Source organism: Trachinotus anak, unplaced genomic scaffold (genome assembly GCF_046630095.1).
Source record: "Trachinotus anak isolate AG129_WGS33_773 ecotype Australia unplaced genomic scaffold, CSIRO_AGI_Tana_v1 ptg000005l, whole genome shotgun sequence".
NCBI lineage: Eukaryota > Metazoa > Chordata > Actinopteri > Carangiformes > Carangidae > Trachinotus > Trachinotus anak.
In genome coordinates, this window is record NW_027273856.1 from 15,214,153 (window position 1) to 15,238,221 (window position 24,069).

Below are 24,069 nucleotides of genomic sequence, written 5' to 3' on the forward strand. Positions count from 1 at the left end.
ACTTTAAAACACGGCTGCCAGTTACTAATGTATCTGTATACAGATCCAGTCCTAGGTCAACAAAACAACCGGGCTGAACACTTCACTTCCAAAACACTGTCAAGCAGCTTTGAGTGGAGGGCTAGCAGTGACTGAACTCCACACATCAGCTCACTCAAGTGTTATGAATCTAGGAAGTGAAGGATGCTTTCAGCGGGGGCATTCAGCGAGCATTTCATCCCCGGCAAACTGTCAATACTGTCAACTTTGGCACTGACAAAAGCTGCCTGTTGCTCCAAACATCGCCTCAGCCTATTGTAAGAGCTCATTGTAACGCCCGTAATGAGTTTATGTGTCAGTAGCCAGAGCAGAGTCTGTATAGATGCCAAAACTGTGGTGGCTGTAGAGCTCCTGTGGAAAATGGCCATTGCTCTTTGCAGCTGGCCTAACAGGTGGCTGACTCGGGGTATCCATAACCCCACAGGGTGGCTAGATTCAGCGTGTGCTAAACACTTTTTTTGTGGGGGCCAAGCTTTCAGTCACAGCAGTGTTGTGGTAGGGTCTGTCCAACTCCAACTCCACTACAGCCTAGCTTACCTCCCATGTGCGATTCAAACAGAGGATGAGTTTGCAAGACTTACTGTAGCTAACCCCCCTTGTTGTGCTACTCAGAGCTGTATTGTTATTCTAATACAGCTCTGAGTAGCACCTGTCTGTTGTGAAATGCATGAAAAGCTGTCCACAACGTCACGTCTCATTTCTCTGGAGAGATTTTGTATGATGACACCAGCAAAGTGTTTTCTTGATGGAAGTTGGTATTTTGGCTCCAGCACTGTGAGCAACTGCTTTAACAGCAGGAAATAGCTGTTGGTTGCAATGAAGTTGCTTCAGCTATTTCTTTAGCTCGCACACTAGAAAATGAACTCAGTCTGGTCCTGTGGCAGACTGTGTCCTTTTCCCTTGTCATGTCTTCATGGTATCGGTGTAAAACAAGCACTGAGGATGTTTGTGTCAGTTGTTGTGTAGGGTATTAGTGTCTTGCACAAATTACAGTTTTTGTCTTATCAGCAACTCTTTCATCATTATACTATATTATTATATATTATACTGGCACACTCACTTCCACTCAGGTGGTGTAAAGTCTATAACTAGTGTAGTCTTGCACTGCTGCTGTCTTTAAGGAGTGTGGGTCTCAGGAGACTGTTTTGTATAATAAAGGCACTTCAGCCCTGGTGATACAAACCATAGACTGTAATAAAGATGGACGTCAGCCATATATTTCTGAAGAATAGTTTTGAAGCTCAGAGTGGGCTGCTCCACCGTCGCCATCTTGGCAGTGCCTGACTCCACCTAACTCCTGGCTGATCCAAAAGCACGTGTGCAGCTGAGACTTTGGTGCATGCCGGTTTGTTGCAAGCATATGCATCTGCCTGTCACTCAAAGTGACCACACCTTCAATTATGTATAACTTTAAGTCTTAATCAAATTTAAACAGGTGAGTTATATAGAAATTCACCCCATACAGTTGTCATGAAGGAGGAAATTAGTTATATATATATATATATATATATATATATATATATATATATATATATATATATATATATAGAAACTGTTCTTTGTACCAGGCTGTAAACATGTTTATTTCTGACATTTTAACATGGGAGTCTATGGGGACTGATTCACTGTTGAAGCCAGACTCTAGTGGTCATTAGAGGAAGTGCGGCTTTTGGCACTTTTGTTTATACGGTCTCATTATTTTTGCCATTATGAACAAACAGACGTCAACAGTCATCCATAGATCACCACATATGATTTTTTCTTGCTTATTCCATACTTTGAATTGCATTTCAACACATTTTCTCATCCCTAATAATTATAGATATCAGCCCACAATGTAGAGACACACTATGAAAAATAAGCATTACCTTCACTTGTAAGTGACAGCAGCAGGTAATATTAAAGAATTTTAATATATTAAAAACTTTAATATTGAAAGTAGATTTTTGACACAAGCCCCCAAGACAGAACGGGGCCTCAAGATAACATTAAGACAACATTAACATAAAGGTCATTTTCATTTCAATTTATATTAATGAATTAATCAACTTACTCCAAGCCACACAGTGAACTTGAAGAATTTGGAGCAGTTGCAATTTTTTGCCCATGGGGTGATTCAGTCTCTGTACAATATCTGTGTAAAACTCCACTCAAGTCTTGTTTTGCCGCTCTACCTGTGCTGCTGTAGAAAGCCAGTCTAGAGGTAGTGTGAAACTTCTGGATGAGGAACTGCGACAGGGAAATCCTGTCGTCCGTGCTCAGAGACTCATCGCCGCTTTTCCAGTACAGCATCAGGTCCTCGTCTGTGTAAGCATCTGATGGACAGAGAGCATGAAGTTATGTGTAGAGCTGAGCCAGCGTCAGTATCAGAAGCAGGGCTGGGTGTCGAACTTTGGTACTTCTATGGACCAAACAAATTGGTTTGATCCTTCTGAGGATCAAAAATATGAAGTACAAAAAATATATAAATAAATAAATAAATAAGTGCAGATGTAAATAATTAAATACATAAATAAATGCAAAATAAACTAATTTGGTCATGAAAAATGCTTTTTCCACATAAATAAGCACAGAGTAAATGAGTAAATCTCATCAGTGTCAGCACGCAGCATGGTCGGACCAAGATCTAATGATGCTGTTGATTGGCTGTTCATCTGCACAAATATGTTACAAAAAAATTAAATTAAAGTAACGAACAAAGATTTGTACTGTCATGTGAGTTGTAGTTTTCTTATTGTTCAAATGGATTTGATGAAATTGGTATAAAATAAATAAATAAATTGTTAATCCCCAGCTCTAATCAGCAACAGAGCTGGATCTCTGTTAAGGCTGAAAATGACATAGGAAAACGTTGCAAATTCTTAAACTCAGTATTCAACCAAAAGCTGATTCTCAAATAAAAGCTAAACAAATGTGGCTGATAAAGACTGGATAAGAAACTCCTAATGTATGACACAGTACTAATGGTGTTGTTGCTATGGAAATGTACATTATATTTAATTCACAGCTAAAGGATGGAAGGATGTATAAGTAAATTAAAAAGGAGCGCTATAATATGGTGACATTTACTTCTGAAACAGACACATTAGAAAGAGAGACCTGCCTAATATAAGGTGTTTTAATTAAATTCTCTCTGCAGTCAAGGTAAATAAAGTGTCTATTTTCTAATTCCCGGTAACCAACACCATCAAATCTGGGTCCAACTGATGTGAAAACTTGATGGAGTAGCATCCACTGTTGTTCTGCACCAGCTTCCTACTAATAACTCACAGTTCAGTGTTTCATGTCAGTGCGGTGCTGGTTGAGCCACCATGCTGTTAAGTTGCTTTGGGCGTTTAATAATTAGGAGCAAGATATCTGAAAAGTCTTTTCATGAGAGGCACGTGAATACTTACAGCTCTCCAGCTCCAGCGTGCACGTCTGCGAGTCCAGAGGGAAACGACTGAAATCCATGTTGCATGCAGCGGTAACTGTAACCCTGGAGAATTAAAGCAGAGTGTAAATCTCACCAGCTCTGCAGATGCTACACCAGGGCCTGCCAGGTCTCATTTGGTTGGTGTGATGAAACTCTGTGGAGGCAGATAGCTGTGTGTGCGTGTGTTTGTGTGTTTGTTTGTTTGTGTGTGTGTGCAGGGAATTTCCTGTCCTCACCTCAGGCTGTACAGGACATGACCATCTGGGAAGACCCGCAGCATGATGTTGTCGGTGGTGGTGTCGTGGATGAAAGACCTCTTGGAGTGGACAAAAAACACGTCCGGTACCCAGATTTTCTTCACCAGTCGCCCATCAAAGGTCATGCTCTTGTTGGTGGAGCTTGGGAAGGCCAGCCTCTCGTCCTTCCAGTAGTGCCTCAGATACAGGGTCATGGTGAAGTCCTGGGGGAGTGGCGAGGGGGGAGGGGTGACAGAAACAGTCACTAGATTAAGTCTCACTACAAGGACGCCACTCGCTTACCGAACCTGGTTTATTACATTCCTCAGGGATTACACTGCCACAGGATTATATGGATTGTTTATAACTAAACATTGATGGTCAACAGAAGTGGTGAACATATGTTAACTAAGCACGGTCCGCAGCTTTCACCAGTCGTGTTTTCTTGTTTCCTGTTGCCATGCAGGCCGGAGTGGTCCTGCTTCTGCACCACTCCCTGCCACAGGAGATCATCCTCTATCCCATTCTCCTTGTGGCATTACATAAGACCAGATCAGTGTAGAATAATGGCTGCAGCAACACATTGTACTCTTGGCACCCACCATAAAAGTACCTTTAATGTTGCATACGATGAGTTCAGGGGCACGTCTGAATCCCTCAGATGAATAATAACTGCAATGCAATATACATTTAATAATGAAAGATGATTTCAAGTGTTGTGATCTCAAGTCTGTGTACTTGGATGTTATTATTTTAAGGTATTTATAACTGCAAGATACATTTAAACATCTATTATTATCACCATAAACATAAGAGTTATATTCATTACCTATCAAACACTGTGCTGCTCAGTTAAAAAAAATAACCAGGGTTGTGATGCTACAGCCTCACTTGTCTGGTATGACTGTTATGGTGGTAAAAGTTACATAGACTGGCTTTAAAGGACAAGTCTGGTAAATCTATTCTTCATTCTTCTTATTGTCAACAAACTCCATGGTCAGACCCAAGCCAACAATAAATGTATCCCACTAACAAGGACTGTGTGTATCCAGAGCCTGATGTATCTTATTCTCCAGTCCCACAGAGCTCCATTGTTGTCCAGGAAATATTAAAAACACATAAATGAGCCACACTGGTGCACTGGGTGACATGTTACCTCATTACATCTTGCTGCCGGGAATAATAGAGCAACAAAATGAGTATTAATCCTCAGCGAAAAACAGTCCCCATATAGCACGAAATTCTGGGCCACATGCACGCACAGTCAAGGGGTAATTTGTCTTTAGATTCAACTATTCTTACACATGTACCTGCATGGTTATAAGTTATCAACAATTAACTATTTATACCGCAATTGGTATTACCCTAAACATATCAGTATATTTCAGCCCTGTATATTACTATGGGATACTTTTATTCTGAAGTTTGAAAAGAGAACGAATTTTGCACGTGTGTGCCTCTTAATATTTTGTAGTTTGTATTAAAATGCATAATACTTATAAAATAAAACATCATATATTTAATGTCAGAGTCACAATTCTTTCAGTGCACACTCCTGCAACTGAGTGCTTAAATAAACTAGTTAACTGAGCTTCATCCAAATCATTGGTTATGAGAGGTTCCCAGAAAGTCTGTCAAACTATGTATTCACCCAACAATAATAATTTATTTATGAGAATTGCAACTAAAACATCCATGCTCTTATTTTCTGAGGACCCCCCACTACAACAGCCCTCAAACAAATGCACTACTTTCTCCTGTTTGAATGACATTTGCTAAAAAAAAACTGCAGCACCCAGCTGTTTTAGGAAATGTATTTTTTTACTATTTCTTAGAGTTCCTGATCTCTTACAATCTAAAAAAAAAAAGCATCTTCAGTCAGCAGCCATTGGGCTTGTTGCTGAGAGTCACACACAGGGTAGAGACGCACTAACATGCTGGTTTTGGAGTCTTTGTGGAATTTCTTGACATTAAAAAAATTCATTTAAAATCTCATTTTTGCAGCAGATCACTTGGTGTAAAGTGTTAAGCATCCACAAGCGTTGTGATATGACATAATGTCATTAAAATCACCTGTCATTTTGAATCATTAATTTTTTTTTAATCCCCCTCACCCTTCTGCTCCAAAACAAATAAGTACACAACCTTCCAAATGAAATGTAATCCTTGGTTGTCCTTGCAAACAGGAGCTAACACAATATCACGATGAGAGTTTTGGATCCAATTTATGGTCCTAGAACAGAGGGATGATTTAATTACATTACTCAATGTGCATTTAGTCTGACTTTGAGCAAAATAAACAGCTCCTACCACCAAGCTTTCATAATCTAATTCTGAGTATCTGACTGAAAACGGCCTAATGACTACGTTTAAGAGGATACAGTCATCTGTCATTTGAAAGGACAGAAGTGATACGTGTTTATTATTATTTATTTTTTATTAGACACTGTCTGGGCTCTGATCTGCTGCATCCGCTAATGAAGGGAGTTGGATTCAGGAGACAAGTGTTACCAGAGTCTTCCTCTCTGTGGTGCTCATGTGTGTATTCTCATGCTGTTAATGACGAATGTTCCTGCAAAGCCCCATTAACCGCTGCGCCTGACGAGAGTGTCTTCCCCATGTGTTGAAGCAGTGTCATTTGTTTAAGTCAGCAACTTCATGCCTGAGAGCTGAATGTGTTGCACATTTACCAGTTAAAGCTGATGCTAGTAAAATAATCCACTGGAATAGTTGCATTAATAATGACTTTATGTCTTTACTTCTCCCACAATCTCATTATTTTCAGATTGAATATTAAGTTAGAGAGACAAGTAATTCCCTATTCCCCATCTATCTATCTATCTATCTATCTATCTATCTATCTATCTATCTATCTATCTATCTATCTATCTATCTATCTATCTATCTATCTAGGAAGGAATATTATATATATGTTTATGATAGAGGTAATCATGTGCATCTATGGAGAGAGAATGAAATAACGTAATAATAATAATTACAAAAAAAACCCTTATAATATAAATAATAACACTTATGTAATTTATACTTATAATTATAATTATAATTGTCATATTTATAATTCACTGTAATGGTGATATATCTTACAACAAATCATAATAATGACAATAATAATATATACACAATAATAATAAAATATATAACAATGAATAATATAAAATAATATGACATTATGACAATATGTATTATTCATATATTTTATATTATACAATAATTTGAACATAATAAAATAATAATATATTACATAAATAAATTACATAATAATGTTGTGTTAAATAGTGATGAGTGGGGCGGTCTAGACTGAATCTATTTCAATTACTGTTATTTGTTAATATCAGTATCGGCAGCAAATTCCAGTTCTGCTTGCAGTAAATTTACATCTATTTGTATTCCATTTTTACCCATAACCTTACAATGTGAACCTTTTGACACGTTGAAGCCACTCACCATGTCGACCTCTGATATGCTGTCCAAACTCTCCACCTGAACATCCACTCCAACAGGGACAGCAGGACCTGCAGATTTACAGCAGTGAGACAGATTAGAGTTCAGCATTCATTCATCTTTCTCTGACAAACTGATTTAATACCTGGTGAGTGTTGTTTGAACACACTGTATGTTTTATGCAAAAGGTCAAATCACATCATTTTTCATCAATGATCCAACATATTAGAAAAGTGGGTACGAACTAACCATATCACGAGACAGTTATCACACAACCCCAGATTATGTTGTGGACAAAGTTTTTAATGTACAAACACAAGTTCTCAGCTGGAGTTTACCTGTTATAAATTGGCTGACTCCCTGCAGGTAACTAGTTAATCATTATCCCTTCAGGATATCGCCTAATAATGGCTCAGTGGTACCACCAGCAGGATAAAATGTTGACTCGTATGAGATTGTCTTCATCAGAAAAATTACTTTGTTGATTATTCTTTTGAACATGTAATGAAAGTCTCTTGTGGTCATGTGAATTATTGCCTCTGCTTCAGAAGCAAAGACATTTTTTAATGGCTCAAAGAAAATTCTGTGTGGGTGGTTTGGTGACTGTGGCTCTTGTCCAATCTCTGACATGTTTTATTCATTATTCCCTGACCTTAACCGAGGACTTTCAGATGCCTAAACTCAACCAAACCAAACCAAACCAACTCCACCAGGACTTGCACATAAATATACATAAATGTACAAGTCCTTGAGTGATCCACTGGCTTTCTTCTACTGCAATACTCATGAAAAAACGTCAGTATTATCCACAAGACAGCTCCTGTCTGAATTGAAGATTGCAACGAAAGTTGTTAAACACAAGCCCCACTCATCAGGTGTCCAAAATTCAAAAACATGTCAGTGTTTTTTGATGTGGGTGGATGTGAACAGCCACGAGTTTACTGAGGGAAAGATGTGTGTAAAATTTCTGAGGTTTTATTACTCCACTTCATGAAGAGGGAAAGGGTGGAGAAAAATCTTCTCAAACTCAGGGTCTGAGCTGTCACACACTCTCCCCACAAAATGAATGGTGCATGCACTGCTGGCAAGCTACAGCTAGAGTTGATTTAATGGCTGTTTGGGGGCAAATAAAGATAGACTGCAAAAACAAAAAAACACTCCATTTGGTGAAATGTGTACAAATTAAGTGAAATGAAAAATTTGCTTCTCATTCTGCTGCAAGAGATATTAGCTTTTAGCAGAAATTAACAAATGACATTTCATCACCTTGTAAGCTGCCATGGTGAACATGTTAGCAATCAGTAGATTATTTACATGTGTTTGTGTTCACCTGATGAATCTGTCCTGTAACAACCAGCCCACAGGTCGTCTGTGCAGCAGGTTATTATGACCCATAGTTACATTTTGTTGCTAGGCGACATCTAGTGGCCGTAGTAATGATGGCAGGAGCAAAGGGAAAAGTGCAGTGACGTAGTTTATAGAGCGACAAAGTCTACGTCAGGAGGAGGTTGGGGTGGATGGATGGGTCAAAACACAGGAATATGACACAGGAGAGCGATGTTCGATTCCCATTGTTATTATTGTAACCATGACAACAAAGATCATTAACCCAAATCATGACCTTTTACTAAACCCAACCAAACCAAACAAGCTTTTATAAAAAACCATGGCAACAACAGTAGGTACACCCTCTCAGTATAGTCCATGTGTCATCATCGGTTGTCTTCGTGACCATGACAACCGACAACCTATTTCAGGAGACATTGCGATGGGTCGTATCGGAGAGCTGAAATAAATGACCTGTATGTTGGAGGACTGGTTGCTATAGTGAGTTCATATTCAGTCTCTTTCAGCTCAGTTTTTGGTCTCCACCAAATCCTGAGGAAAACACTTTTTCACAGCCATTTAAAACATTATTATAAATGATAAATATATCAATAAATTAGCAAAGATATTGTTTGAATTTAATAAAAATATGATGCTCTGCGTTCATGGTGTCCTCAGGTTGGGTTACACTGGGCCAGGCTTATAGGGAAGCCACTGACCGAGCTCAGGTAAACAGCGGCCTCAAGCTAGCAGGGAGCCTCTGTTTTATCTGTTTGTGACTCTGTAGTTTTGGTTTTTCAGTGGCAGTCGGTTGAGATCACATCTTAATGTGCTGTTGGTTTGTGCTTGTGGAACTTCCCACTAAAAAAGCATCTGTAAATCTAAACACAATAAACTGTGAAAAAAGTGAAGGGTCCGAGTACTTTCTGTAACGACCGTATGTTATTTGACAGGTGACAGGCAAGCGTCAACCTCTGGGGCTGAAAATGAAGCCAACACTGAAGTGCCAAAAACTGCAGTTCTTCAAATGGCTCCAACAGTGAGTCAGTCCCCTTAGACTCTGATGTTAAAATGTCCAACTTTACAGCAGAAATAAACATGTTTACAGCCTGGTACAAAAACTGTTTTGGTCTCTGTAGCTAATTTCCTCCTTCATGACAACTGCAGGGGGGTTAAATTTTTATATAACTCACCCATTAATTTTATTAAGTCTTTAGAATTATGTATAACTGAGGGCGTGACCACTTTGAGTGACAGGTGGTTGGGCATATGCTCGCCACAAACTGGTATTTACTGAAGTCTCGGCTCCACACATGCCCCACCTCTTTGCCCATTTTTCAATTAGCCGGGAATTAGGGGCGGAGTCAGGCACTGCCAAGATGACAATGGTGGAACAACCCACTCTGAGCTTCAAAACCACTCTCAAGAAAGTGATGTCACGGAGGCTATGTCCATCTATGGTAACAGGAAATGCCAGTACAGAAATTCCAAGTACATGTTTTAAGTCATGTAAACAGAGTTTCCAGTCTGCAGTTTGTCGACAACAGAGCGATGACACACAGCTGTAAAATAACAATCACATCCTCCTAAACTAGGACTAATAACTCATTAGATAAATCGCTTTAAACAAAACACAATATTTTCACATATGTTGATATGTGATGTTTAGCTGATTAAGAGGACTATGTTTAGGGCCATGTTGGGATTTACAGGGATATGGAGGAGTATCCTAGTAGGCCTGTGATGAATAGCAAAACATATTCACACACCCTTTTGTTATTTGTGTATTAAAGTCACATTGGCTGCTGTTTGTATTTTTAATCTGAGCAGCAGCGATGGTGCCAGCCTTACATAACCAGTGGCAGGGCAAAGCTGCTACCTGGAAGAGGGGATATTAACTCGCAGCTGTCGGCAGAGAGTGCTCCCTACTCTTTCTCATGCCATATGCCACACATCACGTGCCAGGCTCAGTAAAGCCTGAGCTGCCGGTGACACCGAGACAGCGGACGTGACACCAGACACCTGCTGAGAAAAAAAACTAAAAAGTCTTTCTCGCTGGTGGAGGTGTCTGTGATTTTGCAGTCAGTTCACATCGGGCCAGGGCCGGAGCCCGATCTGAGCTGAACTGCACTGCCAGGACACAGCAGTGAGAAAAAGATCCGTACCATGCAGAGATATAGCAGAGTATGTTCTCTACATCACAGGGCACTGGAGCCTGATTTCTGTGCTGCAGTGTTCTGAAAAAGCGAGAGTTATGCACTCAGACGGGACAGTTGCTCACAGATGAAATGTCCTGCGTGTGGTTTTGCCAGAAGATTTCCTTTTTGCTATTTTGGGTTTTTGAGCATCAGCAAATTATTCTACGTCACTGGTTATCAGATGAGACCCATGGATGCGTCACAGAGACGCTTCACTTCATCGTTCCAGTTGGCCCTTGTAGCCCGCAGTCGCACTTCTGTGTGGGCTGCTTTGAAATAGGACATGAGGGAAGGAGTGTGTCAGCCAATGTTTTACCCCCCGAACGTTAAACATGAACACTGAGCACCACAACACCGAGCACCGTCGGCACAGAGGGGCTAATGCTGCAAGTTAAACTGCACCACAGCCTGTTTATGGGAACAACAGGCATATTGACAGCTTCACTAAACCTCATTTAATACCACGTCTTAAGTCTTTAAAGTGGAATTATCATTAAGGCGTTGGAGGGAAAACAAAAGCACATAATCCATATGCATTCATACCGTGACATAAAGGCACACATTTTATTAGCCACGTGTGGGGATTTATCCACAGACTGAATTCTTTATCAGGCTAATTATTTGAGTCACTGTGTATATGGACTTTAATTTCTCCCTGTGGATGAAATTTCATATAGTCTCTAATTAAGAAACTTACACTTGGAGGCTGTGTAATGATCATTAATCTAGGAAATACAGGATGTGGGTGTTGAGGAGGGACTTTTATTTTGATGTGCACAAGCAACTGTTCAGGGATGTTAAAGCCTAAAGCCTCAAATTAGTCAAAAGGGGGAGTATTTCACTTGTGGAGGCAGTTTCCTGGGTTTTTGCAGGTTTTTTTTTCCAGCTGTGTCTGTGCATTAAGGAGAGGATGAGGTTAGCCATGCTTAGCATGAAGACTGGATCAGGAGGAAACAGATAGCCTGGCTTGGTGTTACTGTGTCTGTGCAAAGACATCCAAAGTCTGTGCTCACTGGAGCCAGAAATGCTGTTGGTAGGTGTATTTTTAGCAAGCTAGCTGTTTCCCTCAGCTTCACATGCTGATTGCAGGTAAGAAAATGAAATGTCTGGTCCAACATACGCCTGAGTCTGAGTCTGGCTCATATACTTCCACATCTGGCTGTTGTCCTGTGGTGTTGACTGAAAGGTGGAAGATTTTTCTATGTGCGCGCTACAATTGGTCCAGATGTGGAGGTAGCATCGTACATCATGCTGTATATGGGCCAGATTTGGGCTGTGGAACTGTGTGTATACCAGGCCAGAAGAAAACAAGCACGTGGCCCAAGTATGAGCCAGATTCATTTTGTTATCTGAGATATTTACATGTGTTTAAGGAGTTTTCCCTGCTTTGAGACAGCAGGCAGTTGGCCCCGCTGCTGGTTCACCTTTGTAAACTTGCTGTTGTGGCCGTGACCATGGCAACAACAGAAACCTCAGCAAGGAAAAGGACACAGCAGCTGATTTTACAGGTATGTGTTTGTAAGTACACCTCCTCACCAGCAGAGAACAGATGGAACACTGTGGAGCAACATCACTTTCAAAGTCTGATTGTCCAGATCAACCCACTCTCACTGCAGTGAGCCACAAAATTCGTGTTCATGGACAGTGCGACTTTCAAACTGACATTCTTCAGTCACACCACAGACCTGGGGTTCGATCTAGAGAACCGTCTGTGGTTTAGGCAACAAAAGTGCTTTGGTTAAGGTCAGTGAAAGGTCATCACTAACCCTAACCAGCTGCTGAGTCTTAACAGAACCATAAATTCTTATAATAACACTGTGGTCACTACAAATCCATATTTTAGTGTAACAAAAAATGTAAAATTCCTGCTAATGTACACGAGTCATTATATTCAACTGCCGTTTGTTCATATTGCAGGTATAACCACACACTGAAAACTATGATTCACTCAGTCATGCTTTGTCCTGTTGCCACTTGTCTCTATACGCTACTCATCATGTGTGTGTTGTACATGTGTCACTGTAATTTCCCTAAAGCACCAATAAAGGCCCTAAAGGTTGCAGTTGCCACAGGGGTGACAGGTTCAAGATGAGTTCATGTCGACTGGTTTATTTCCAAGTTTGAGACTTTTATCCCATCCCAATATCCCATGTCGTTTATGTTTTTTGGTTAATTATACAAAGATTAGCAGCAACACACACGCACACATACACACATGCTCTGTTCAGTAAGTATAGCTGTCCTCTTATGTGTGTGTGTATGCACACTGTTGTAAATGTGTAGGAGAGCATATGGATGTAATATCAATCTAGATAATGTCGTATAGATTGCAGTCAAAGACCAGTGCTGTTGAAGCTGTGTATTTACTGTCTTGAACGTACCCCATTCTGACAGAATGTCAGTACACTCTGGCATCATCTGGGCAGCAGCAGTGCACTGTGTAGTCTCTTTATGGAGGTTTAAGGGCATTTATAGTTGTCATTGCAACATGTGTTAATACGAGGGGCTGTCAGGCCCCCGAGCATTTTCCTGGTTTGCCACTGACTGACTGAGCATGGATCGTCTCAGGAAGTGATTCAGCTGAGTTTGTTCACCCCACAGATTTGCTCAGTTGAATGAAACATGTGTGAATGACACCACACTGACAATGCACTGCCCCTGTGTTTGTGGATTAGAAACTGTAAATCCACTCTCAGTTCACCCTGTCCTGATTACACAGCTCCACTCGGTCATTACACACTGCACTGCTGAGGCAGGAGAAACCCCAGTGAAAGGATGGATGCTGTTGCTTCAGAATCCAGAGGGTTACCGTCTCTTTAATCCAAATGTGACTAATACATAACAGGTCTATCCACCCATCCAGTGTTTGTTTTAAACCTGAGCCAGACAGAGAGGTGGAGCTCCAAAAATAGATGCACCCAGGAAATCCTAACTTGATATGGTGACAAATATTCCGCCTTCGTCTCTAAAGCTGTATATTTCATCAATAACAAGTGTATGGAGGTGTCTCTCCAGATATGGCACAGAATGTATCCAGTTAAACACATGTTTAAAAGATTTAAAGTTGATATTGATTATAAGTGGGATTTTTGTGGTGTATGAAAAGAAAATATCTACATACAAGAATATTCTGGATTGTATTCTGTAAAAAAAAAAAAAAGAAACTAAACGTGAATATTGAAATTGTTGTTTGATGTAATGTTATATTTTTATCAAGATAAGATGAAAATGTTGCATATAATACAATGAAAAAAATTTTTTTTTTTTGAAAAATCCATAATAAGAAAAAATGGTGACAAACCGAGCCGATGTTCCTGCATTTTATTTAATTTAAACAATTCAGCACCACTTTATCTAATGTTAAAAACAACAAAACTATTAAGACCTTAAAACTATTGAATTAATTTCATTTAATATACTGCATAACAAAAACTCTGTAACATGTAAAATATGATTTTTTTTTGGTCTTCTCCTTAATTGTTATATTGTTTATATGTGTGTTTGTGCCTTTCCATATGAACTTGTGTACAATAAATAAAATGACGAGTGAAAAAAAAAAATCAGTTCAGCTTCCTGTTTGCGTTTCGTCAGGCTGCAACGGGGGACCGTCCAATGGGAGCAGAGCAGGTACTTTATCAGCACTCACCGCCCCACCGCGCTGTGGAAGCAGAAGAATCTTAACCAAACAATTAACATTTCTTTGTGATATCAGCTCATTGTGAGCACTTTATTTGGACAATCAGATTCTCCACAGTCAGGATTTGTCTGATTGTGAGTTGGGAATTTGATCCATCTCCTCACTGATCCCCGGCGGCACATAAGCGCATCATTCTCCATATCGTTCCACCAGCAAACAGGAAGTGGCTGCGTAAGAGGCTTTCATTAGTAACACTGCAGTCGAAGCCTGGAGGAGCCACGGCAGCTGCTGCGCACGCACAACTTCTTCCTCAGCCAAATGAGCACGCGGCCGCCTCCCGGGCAGCAGCGGGGCGCTCACACAAGTCAGCTTTTGATAATCTTTGACTGAGACGATCACGTTCTTCTTTTTCTTCTTCTTCTTCTTTTTCTTCTTCTTCTTCTTCTTCTACTCCTTCTTCTCATGCTGAAGAAGAAGAAGCTGCTTGCACCAGCAAAACACAAGCTGACAACAGCAAGACAAAAAAAAAAAAAAAAAGAAAAAGTGATCCTCAGTGGGATCCCATGCCCCTCTGTAGCTGCTACTGTCGTCCCACAGGAGCATGAAATTCACTGTGGGACGTTTCATTGAGCTCGCCGCCTCCTCCTGTACGAATACAGGGGCCTGTTTATGCTAAATACCGGAGAACGGGAATAAGCTTCTTATTTTTAATTGCCTCCTCAAAACCCAGAAGCAGAGGCATTGTCCTGACATTCAGGGTGTAAAACAAGAACACGGGATGAACTTAGGTCGACGTCTGTCAGTGCAGAGGAATCAGAGTTTAATGAAACGTCTGGCAGGGAAATAAACTCATCACCAGCTGTAATTCTAAAGCAGCAGGAGAAACGAGGACATTTCCTCCTATTTCTTTCCATGAGGTGCTGCAGGTCCTCTGCTCAGCTCTCTGTCAGTTTGTATTAAGAACACAACCTGAGTATTTCTCTGCTTCCTCCTTTGTGCTTTTACTCGGGGCTGCGAGCTCAACATGTCACCTATTTCTGTCCTCTTAAAGATTCGGCAGCCGAGTGGGAAAAAGAAGACAGGTGGGGAGAATAAACCTGCTTCTTCTTCTCCCAGTCAGAGTGGTATTAGCAGTCACAGTCAGGTTCAGCAGAGGGTGAGCCCTGACGCGTCAGCGGCAGAGAGGCTGAGTCAGTGTCAGCCGACCGCTGAGCCGAAACGTCTAATCCAGTCTGTGTGTGATATCGCTCAGAAAAAAAGGACCTTTTTAAAGACACAAAATCAATGGAAAAATATTCACTCACTGATCACTGAGTAGAAGCAGCTCTGGGTGCTTACCTGCGAAGGCGGGCCTCATGGTGAAGTCGTGGTCGTCTATGCGTAGGAGGTGGGTGGTCTTCATCTTTCGGGTTTTGGTTCCGTCCGCAACCTTTTTCGACAGAGGACTGATAACAGACAGAGAGAAGTTTTTAAAGTAAGGAGAAGACTTTGTATTCTGTGTTTTTATTACTGCCAACAAATGAAAAGACTGAAACTACATGTCTCTATACTTTCTGACGCCTTCACTCCATCACCAGAGAAGAACGTTGATGTTTGATCATTCAAACCCTGAATTACATCCAGTGCAAATGGTTTTAAAGTGTGTGGTTATGACAAATACAATACAGTTAAGATTAAAGGTCCCATATTATATAAAGGTGTCAATGTGTTTTCTGATTATAAAGCAGGTCTAGGTTCTATCTAGACGTCAGATCGATTACTGCCTCCTTCCCTTCATGCTTTACTCTTGTACACAGTGCTGCCATATCACATCAACTGCAACGTGATGTGACCATTTGCAACATGACATACAGCAGTAGAATTAAAGGTCCAATATTGTATAAAGGTAGATGTCCATGTGTTTGTGATTATAAAGCAGGTCTAGGTTCTATATTAATACTGTGAAAGTATCAAAGCCTCAGTCCACAGAGAAATGCACACAGCCTGTATTCAGAAACTGAGCCTTAAAACCAGCCGTCAGGACTTCTGGAACTTTGTGATGTCACAAAAAAGCAGTCGCTGCTCTCAGCCATGCTCCAAGCCCCGCCCACCTAGACCCACCATCCAATCTTGCAGGATTTGGTTTCTCTGAGTGTTTACCTGAAATCTGCTTTATTTTTTATTGGATTATTAAGAAGAACAGTCAGCCAATCAGAAGAGAGGCTCAGAGCCTTAGTTGCATTTTAGCACTTCCTGCTCCCTCGTCCTGACGTCTCTGAGCTTTTAGAATGGGTTTTGGTTAGAGGTCTGAAATAAAGTCTGTGGTTGACACAAACTCAAGACATTTTCACATTATTATTCTATTACATAAAATATATCAGGAACTAGCCCAGTCCTGATTTCTTTAAGTTTTTATGCCTGTTAAAAAAGGCCAGTTGCTAAGAAATAAAACAGGCTACAGAGGTTGTGTTTACACTCGCACTCTTACAAACTCTTACTAACATCGTAAGAGGAAAAGCTTTTGTTGAAGAGCTCAGAGCTAAATCAAACTACGAGTTAGAAGTTTAGCGGTGGTGATGTTGACGTCATGTGACCGTGGTGTAGTTTGTTTATAGCCTAACACTAGCTTTTTATGCTTCTGTATTCAAGAGGTGTTCATTTGTGAAGCTTATTGTGTCAGTATCATAAACTTTTGTTTGTTACAGAGTTTATTTTTTGTGGTAATCGTAAAGCCAACGCAGCTGCTTTTTGTTGAGGGGACCAGGGTGATGCTAACTTCTGGGTTGACCTACAAGAACATGTCATCCCTGCAGTACTCTGTCTCCACGTCTGTCCACAGCATGGAGGTGGTGGGCGGGTCAACTAAACATGGAGCTTGAACACTGGAGACTGATGTTTGTATCATGTCAAGGTTTTTTTTTGTGTTATTCTTTATGTAAAGCTGACCATGACTGTTCCATAATCATAACTATGATGTTATTATTATAACCCTGACACTGAAAGTCTGCTAACCTTAACGATGTAGTATCTTTAACCCACACCATAATATTTCCTTAAACCTAGCCAAACCTTAACCGTGGTGTTGTCTCGTTGTGCAACAGATTTATTTTTGGAAACTGCTGAGACACAGCTCAGTCCAGCTGAGATCAGATCAGAAAATACATGGACCAACATGATATTTTGTCATTTATTTTGGAGAACTTGTTGCCTCCTCAAAAACCTTTAGGGCAACACACAGACATCTTGACACATGTCTCCAGAAAAGCAGCAATTATATCACAGTTGCCCGAGCATCAAATAATGCAGTGCTCCGTAACGTGGACGATTTGTGTGGCATTGAGCTGTGTGGACTCCTTCCTACACTGGCATCTTTGTCCCGACTGAACGAGTGACCCTTTAAAAACACCTACAAATACAGTGTAATTCCTTTTTTTTAAAAAAACAGGCTCCAAAATGAATGGAAGCATGTGGAAATAAAGCAGCAGTCAGGGACTATTTTCAGCAGCGAGTTAATGCTCGATCGGTGGTACGGTGACTATTTCTGGCAGAAGGATCCTGTGCAAATGTGTGTGTGTGTGTGTGTGTGTGTGTGTGTGTGTCTGAGTCAAAATAAACTCCAGTGTTTGTGCTGATGAAGGAACACAGCACCCAGTGCAACAGTGAGCTCCGTGGCACAGAGGAATGAGATGTATCAGGCTTTGGATACACACACAGTACATACAGTCATTGTTGATTTGTCTCTGCACAAGGGATTTGTTGACAAGAAGAAAATTATAAAGCGCTCCAGACTTATACTTTATTCTTAAAACAGTGGAAGGAGGGGACGAGCCGAGCTGCTGTGTGGAGGCTCCTAAATTTAATATTGTGTTTTTTTTTCTTCTGTTTTTGTTTTGCACTTCCTCATGAAAGAAAAGGTTGCATTAACAAAGCCTCCAGGTTGAATGAATTTCCTTTGTTCCCTGATTTTTACTGTAGGTGACACTTGTTCCGCACATTTGCAGCAAAGCTCATTTTAAAAACTTGTGTTGAAGTGTCAGCGAAACAACAGGTTGATTCATCAGTCGACAGAGATCAAACCAACACGAGCAACTTTGACATCTTTGATTAATCGATTAAAGCCTAATGAAAATCTCGGAGTCGAAACGATCACAGGGGCGAACAATAGGAAGATGAATCATTAATGAAACTATGCAGCAACCTGGGGCACCAGCCTGGGGCAAGAAGATGAGGTCCAAGTTTTTTTTTTTTATAAGATAATAAACCTGAAACAGCTGCTGGGAGGAGGCTGGGTGTTTGGAAATGAAACCAAACAAAAGGCATCAAGAGAAATGAAGACATTGCTCCACTTTCCAGTCTCTCCTGTTTCCCTCAAAGCAATCCTGATGAAGAGTGCAATCTATATGAAGAGTTATTTCAGGTGGACGAGTTCACCTGGAATAACAGCCAACACGTACACGCTTCTGCAGGGATGGATCTTCTTAGACGGAGGAGGGTTTTTCCACCACACGCAGCTGGAGCAGGGATAGAGAGAAAGAGACACAGGGAGAGAGAGAGAGAGAGAATCTCTGCGCTCTCCTCATCCTCATGGTTTCCACGGTTTGGACAAACCAAAGCCCGCGGAACAGCAGTGTGGGTGACCACGACCTCAGGGAGGATGGATGTGGAGCAGACACGGCGCAGGCTGCATGCAGATGCTGACAATCTGGATGAAGCCGGAGTGGAAATGAAATCCGCTCAGCAGCTGTGTCGCCACTAATTTCCTCACTTTTTTTTTTTTTTTTTTTTGGATGTCATTAATCTTCTCTGTCCCTGTGCTGGTGTCAATTATAAACGTCAGCTCTTAGTGATGAGGTGGAGAAAGCTCATGGGCTTTTTCTTTGATCTGCAGCTGGATGTTTGTGCTGTGATGATTTCTGGAGGTCAGAGTTCACACCTCAGTTTAATGAAACTATAATGATAATAAAATAAATAGATAAAAAAAAGGTTTCCCGCACTTACTTGCCAAGCTTGTGCGTCTCCGCCGGCGCCGACCATCGCTTTTTCCTACTTTTGTGCTTCCTGCACTCCCCGACCAGGACCAGACACAGCAGCAGGAGCAGGAACCTGGCGTAACCCGGCATGATGAGTTTAAAGTTCCCGCAGAGAGTCGGTCAGTGACGACTGTGGTCCGCCTGCAGGACGCGCTGTGCACGGTACCATCTTCCTTCCAGAGGCGGGAGGAGGAAGAGTGAGAGCCCAGGGACTGTGGGGAACAAGTGCGCCGGCTGCTTTGCAGAGAGAGACAGGGTGGTGAAGTCTGATAAGCGCTCTGATTGGTTTCCAGACTCCAGAGGAGGTTTTTTTTTTCCCCTGGCTCCAGGAGCGCACAGCATCAGCACCACACACAGCTCAGTGAAAAAAACACAAGCAAACAAACAAACACACAAACACAAACAAGCCCCTCCTGACCAGTGGTGTAGAGGCAGAGACACAGCTGAGAGGAGGCAGCTTAATAAAGAGAGAGGGGGGGGGGGGTGGTCCTGACACCATGATCAAGTGAAGCAGTGGTTTCTATCATTTATTGACGTTAACGTCTTTACTTTACATTTGCAAACTGGAAAATGTGGCATTATTTCATCTCATGTATTCTGATGTTGTGCTCCTCATCCTCAGTGTGTCCACATCTGGCTCACTCACATCTGCCCGGAGTCTGGATAGAAATGTTCTTGGAAGATGTGAAATTGCTTTAGAAACCAGTGGAATTACAATATCTCAGCCGATGGGGCAGATGTTCAAATGTCCTCCTCAGACTCAGTTTATTTAGGATTAATACTTTTTTTTTTATGGATTTCCTGCAAAAGTTGCCCAATCCCTTTTTTCCTCTATGGAAAGTGTGAGGATACCAACAGCTGCAGGCTACACAGACAGAGAGCTCTGAATCTGATGTGACGTTCCCCAGTTGATTCCTGATGTTCTTGTCTTGACCTTTGACCTCCATCAATCACACAGTGAAGAATGACAGTGGTGACAGTTCTTTGTGGATGCTGAGGAGCAGTCTGTTGTTCCACCAGTGTGTGTGTGTGTCTGATCTCAAAAGATTAAAAGATATTATTGAGTCAAAATCATGTTTTCTAAGGTCCAGCCTGATTAATTCTGAGCATCCAGAGGCAGAGGAGTTTCACACACAGGAGAGGTTTGGAAGTTTTGAGGCTGACTAACCAAAACCAAGAAACGGATTATTTAATTAAGTTTTACCTCCTTAATTTTATGCCTTTTGAGCCTGATTTTTTTCCATCCCAAATTTACTGACAGACTTTACATAAAACCAGAAAACCTGCAGGAGCTACGCTCTGTCTGTCTCCAGGTGATGAACGGGGAAAACGCTGCATCTGTAATTAAAATGTGTTTCTTCAGCTTTTCTTATCTGGTTGAACTAAAGGACTAGTTCATTAACAGATGAATACAAGGGCAGTTTTGAGTGAAGTCAATCAAAAGAATTGCAAGTCAAATCTCAAGTCCAGGGTCAGATGCATAAATGATGCATCCACACAAAAACCATGTGGACGCCAAATTACCGCACATGAATTTGTGCGGCGAGACTGATATCACCTCACACATTCTTTTAACCATGTGTACGCTTGGTTTTTTAGAGCGAGCCAAGTTAGACAGAGTGGTGTGAAAATGTAACATAAAGAGAAAACAGAATCTCACATAAAACACAGCAGCCACCTTCATGGAGCTTCACTCATTCATTTCTATCTTTACAAGTTTTGCTGTTTACACAGCAAAAACAGTTCGACAATTCAGAAACAGAAATAATTGTGTTTGTGCGCTCACTGTTTCCTTTAGCATTGTTTATTATTATATCCTCATTATTCATCTGTTCCCAGACTATTTTAATATTTACCAATCACAGTTTCAGACGTCTGTCTGGAGTCTAATGACGACGTCTCTATTCCTGACAGATGAAGTTCAGAGTAAACCAGGACTTCACAGTTGGAGTCATCGCACTAAAGTTTACTGATGAGCTCCTGTTTGTGATCCGACCGACAATCTGTGAAACTGTGTTTCTTTTTTTGTGCCATGCCTGATAACTTGTGGCACAGACAGTGGTTTTGTTTGCACACTGATGGATGAAGGGAGAGTCTTCATCCATTTATGACTAATTGTGGGAGTGAAAATGAGGCTCGTTGCACGTGCGCCCAAACTCTTAATGAATGACATTTATAAAACAATCATGAGTCGGCACGTCTTTATAATTCTGAAGGCATCGTTTCAGTCATAAATCTGCACAGTGTGATGCATCTGGCCCCTCATGTCTCATGTAAACTGAAACAAGCCCAAGTCAAGTGTAAAACCAGAGTCCAGTCTTATATCGTGTCTTAAGTCTTAAGTTAACAGACTCGTAGTCTTAACTAGTCTCAACTCTTGATAAGGAAGCTGGAGTCAGTTTCCAGTTGTCTTTCAGGTCCCTGAATGCTGATGTCACATGAGAACATCTTACTTTCATTGAATTGCTAATGAAGTCAGTTCAATGCATCAGCCATTAAACAATTAAATATCACAGGTGCATTGCAACACGGGGCCAGTGTGCTTACCTTGACTGCTGCAAGACCTGATTTACATGAAACTTAACACTTGATTTGATAAGAAAAAAATATTTAAAGTTCATACTTTTATGATTTAAGCCTGAATCTTATCTAATGTTAAGTCTTAAGTCTGCAGCTCTGGTTTAACCACACCCAATCACATGAAGAAGAGTCAGAGACTGAGATGGTGATAACTGCTCCTCTTTTTACAGGGGTTTGGTTGACTCACCTATCAGGCAGGTTTTAGTGTCTTTGGGTCATTGATCTGATGCCTGAGCCATGTTGGTGCAACACTTTGGTCCTGACTGAGTTATGTCGACAACTATGGGATGGATTGCCATTAAATTTTGTGCCAACAGTTATGGTGCCCACAGGATGAATCCTATTGACTTCGGTGATCCCCTGGCATTTACACTAGCACCATGAGGGTGACATTTTTGTTTTATAGGCAGATATGTTGTTGACCTTTGAACCGTTGCCCAAATGATGTATCCTGACGACTTTGGTGATCCTCCGACTTTTCCTCTAGCGCCACAATCAGGTACTATGGTTTGAATGAAATCTCAGTAAGGATTAGATGGACATCTTTTAGCACAGTGACATCCCCTGCAGAATTAATCGGAATAACTTGAGTGATCCTTCGACTTTCTATCTAGCAGATTTGTCCAGTATTGAACACCCGCAAAACTAATGTCATTCTCCTCAGCCTCAGCTGGACTGCTAATTCGTAAATTTTAGCTAGCAAATGCTAAGACACTAAACTAAGATGGGGAACAAGGTAAACTTTATAACTAACTATAACTATAACTATAACTGTTAACTAACTATAACTATAGCCTAAATCAAGAATGTGTCGTGGTACAGCCTCACAGAGCTGCTAGGCTGGTGGTAGACTCTTAACTTTTGTTTAAGGGGCTATTTGTTCAAATCATCAAATCAAGTTTTATTTATATAGCGCCAAATCACAACAGAAGTGATCTCAAGGCACTTTCCAATTGGAGGAGGTCAAGACATTCTCTCTAAAGTATAGGGAAGAAAGAGACCCAACAATTTGGGTTAGTTTTCTACGAACATGGTTTCATGTTAGGAGCAGTTGGTGGTGATTGTCACTTGACAAGAGGTTAAGTTATAATCTGCCCTCTGAGCTATGCTACTTCTTGAAGGCAGATTGGAGGCTACAGTGAGTCGCTATCAGAAAGTGACGAGACGGGCCAGGGCTAGCTTGTTAGCATGCTAGCTTCAAAATAGGAAAAATGTGATAGAGACAAGAGTTAACATCAGCGTTGCTTTCCATCACTGGAGGCAGCTCTTGGTGAGTAAAGGAATGAAGGTTGATGCTGAACTCACAATGTTTCTGCTACACTGGTAAGTAAACAGCTGCTAATGCTAACGCTAGCTATGTAGCAATAGCAAAACTTATTAATAGCTCTTTTAAACATCGACTACACTCTTGCTTCTGAATTCTGCCATAATCATACCGCATAGGTGGTTGTCTACTTTACAACTTTGAACACATTTGCACCTGTAATGACCCAATCATCAGGTTTATTTATAGGTAACAACAATGCTGCATGTTCCCTGCTGGTGTAGTAAGAGATAAGAAAACCTCACACATTCTTTCATTCAAGTCGTTTATTTTCTGTTTATATGCCAGTATACCAGCCTTGGGCTCAATAACTGAAGAGGCAGATATGTAGAGATCCTGAGAATATAAATATTTGAAGAACATGAATATTCATAGAGGATCTCTGCTGCCTTCAAGTGAAACCTGGACACATGCAGGTTTAAGATGTTGCTCAAATTAGACAGAAAAACTATCAATATAGATTTGCTCCACTCAACAGGCAGACTGCTACGACTACCTTTGGCTATTTGTATGCTGCTAAGTTGCTGTACGTGTCAAAAAGCCGTCAGAATGAATTTACATTGCTTCCCGGTTCCTGTGAGTCTCATCAGACTGATAAACCCCAAACTCGAAGTATATCACAGAAGGTAAATGTTAGACAGTGTTTGGGTCTATTTGTACAAGTGCGGGGGGGAAAATGAGTGTTTGCATACAGCTTCAGGGAGTGCGAGCCAAATGAGATTAATGCACAGGGATGTGGTGTGAATACCATGAAACAGCAGGGGAGACGGGCAGAGAAGCAGGGAGGGAGGGAAGATACAAATGAATGGATTTACACTGTCCACAGAGAAAATACTACTTCCT

The 24,069-nt window shown here is 41.0% G+C and overlaps 1 protein-coding gene across 1 annotated transcript in view; it reads right to left on the minus strand.

Moving 5' to 3' along the window:
• LOC139621716 (gamma-aminobutyric acid receptor subunit rho-2-like) overlaps nucleotides 1-24,069 on the minus strand; it is a 31,281-nt gene extending 7,212 nt beyond the window's left edge. The window contains exons 1-6 of the mRNA XM_071478501.1: nucleotides 19,291-24,069; nucleotides 15,652-15,758; nucleotides 7,156-7,223; nucleotides 3,691-3,914; nucleotides 3,435-3,517; nucleotides 2,214-2,354 (exon numbers count right to left, since the gene is read on the minus strand). Coding sequence (XP_071334602.1) covers nucleotides 2,214-2,354; nucleotides 3,435-3,517; nucleotides 3,691-3,914; nucleotides 7,156-7,223; nucleotides 15,652-15,758; nucleotides 19,291-19,412 — 745 coding nt within the window. The 5' untranslated portion in view covers nucleotides 19,413-24,069. The remainder of the gene's footprint in view (nucleotides 1-2,213; nucleotides 2,355-3,434; nucleotides 3,518-3,690; nucleotides 3,915-7,155; nucleotides 7,224-15,651; nucleotides 15,759-19,290) is intronic.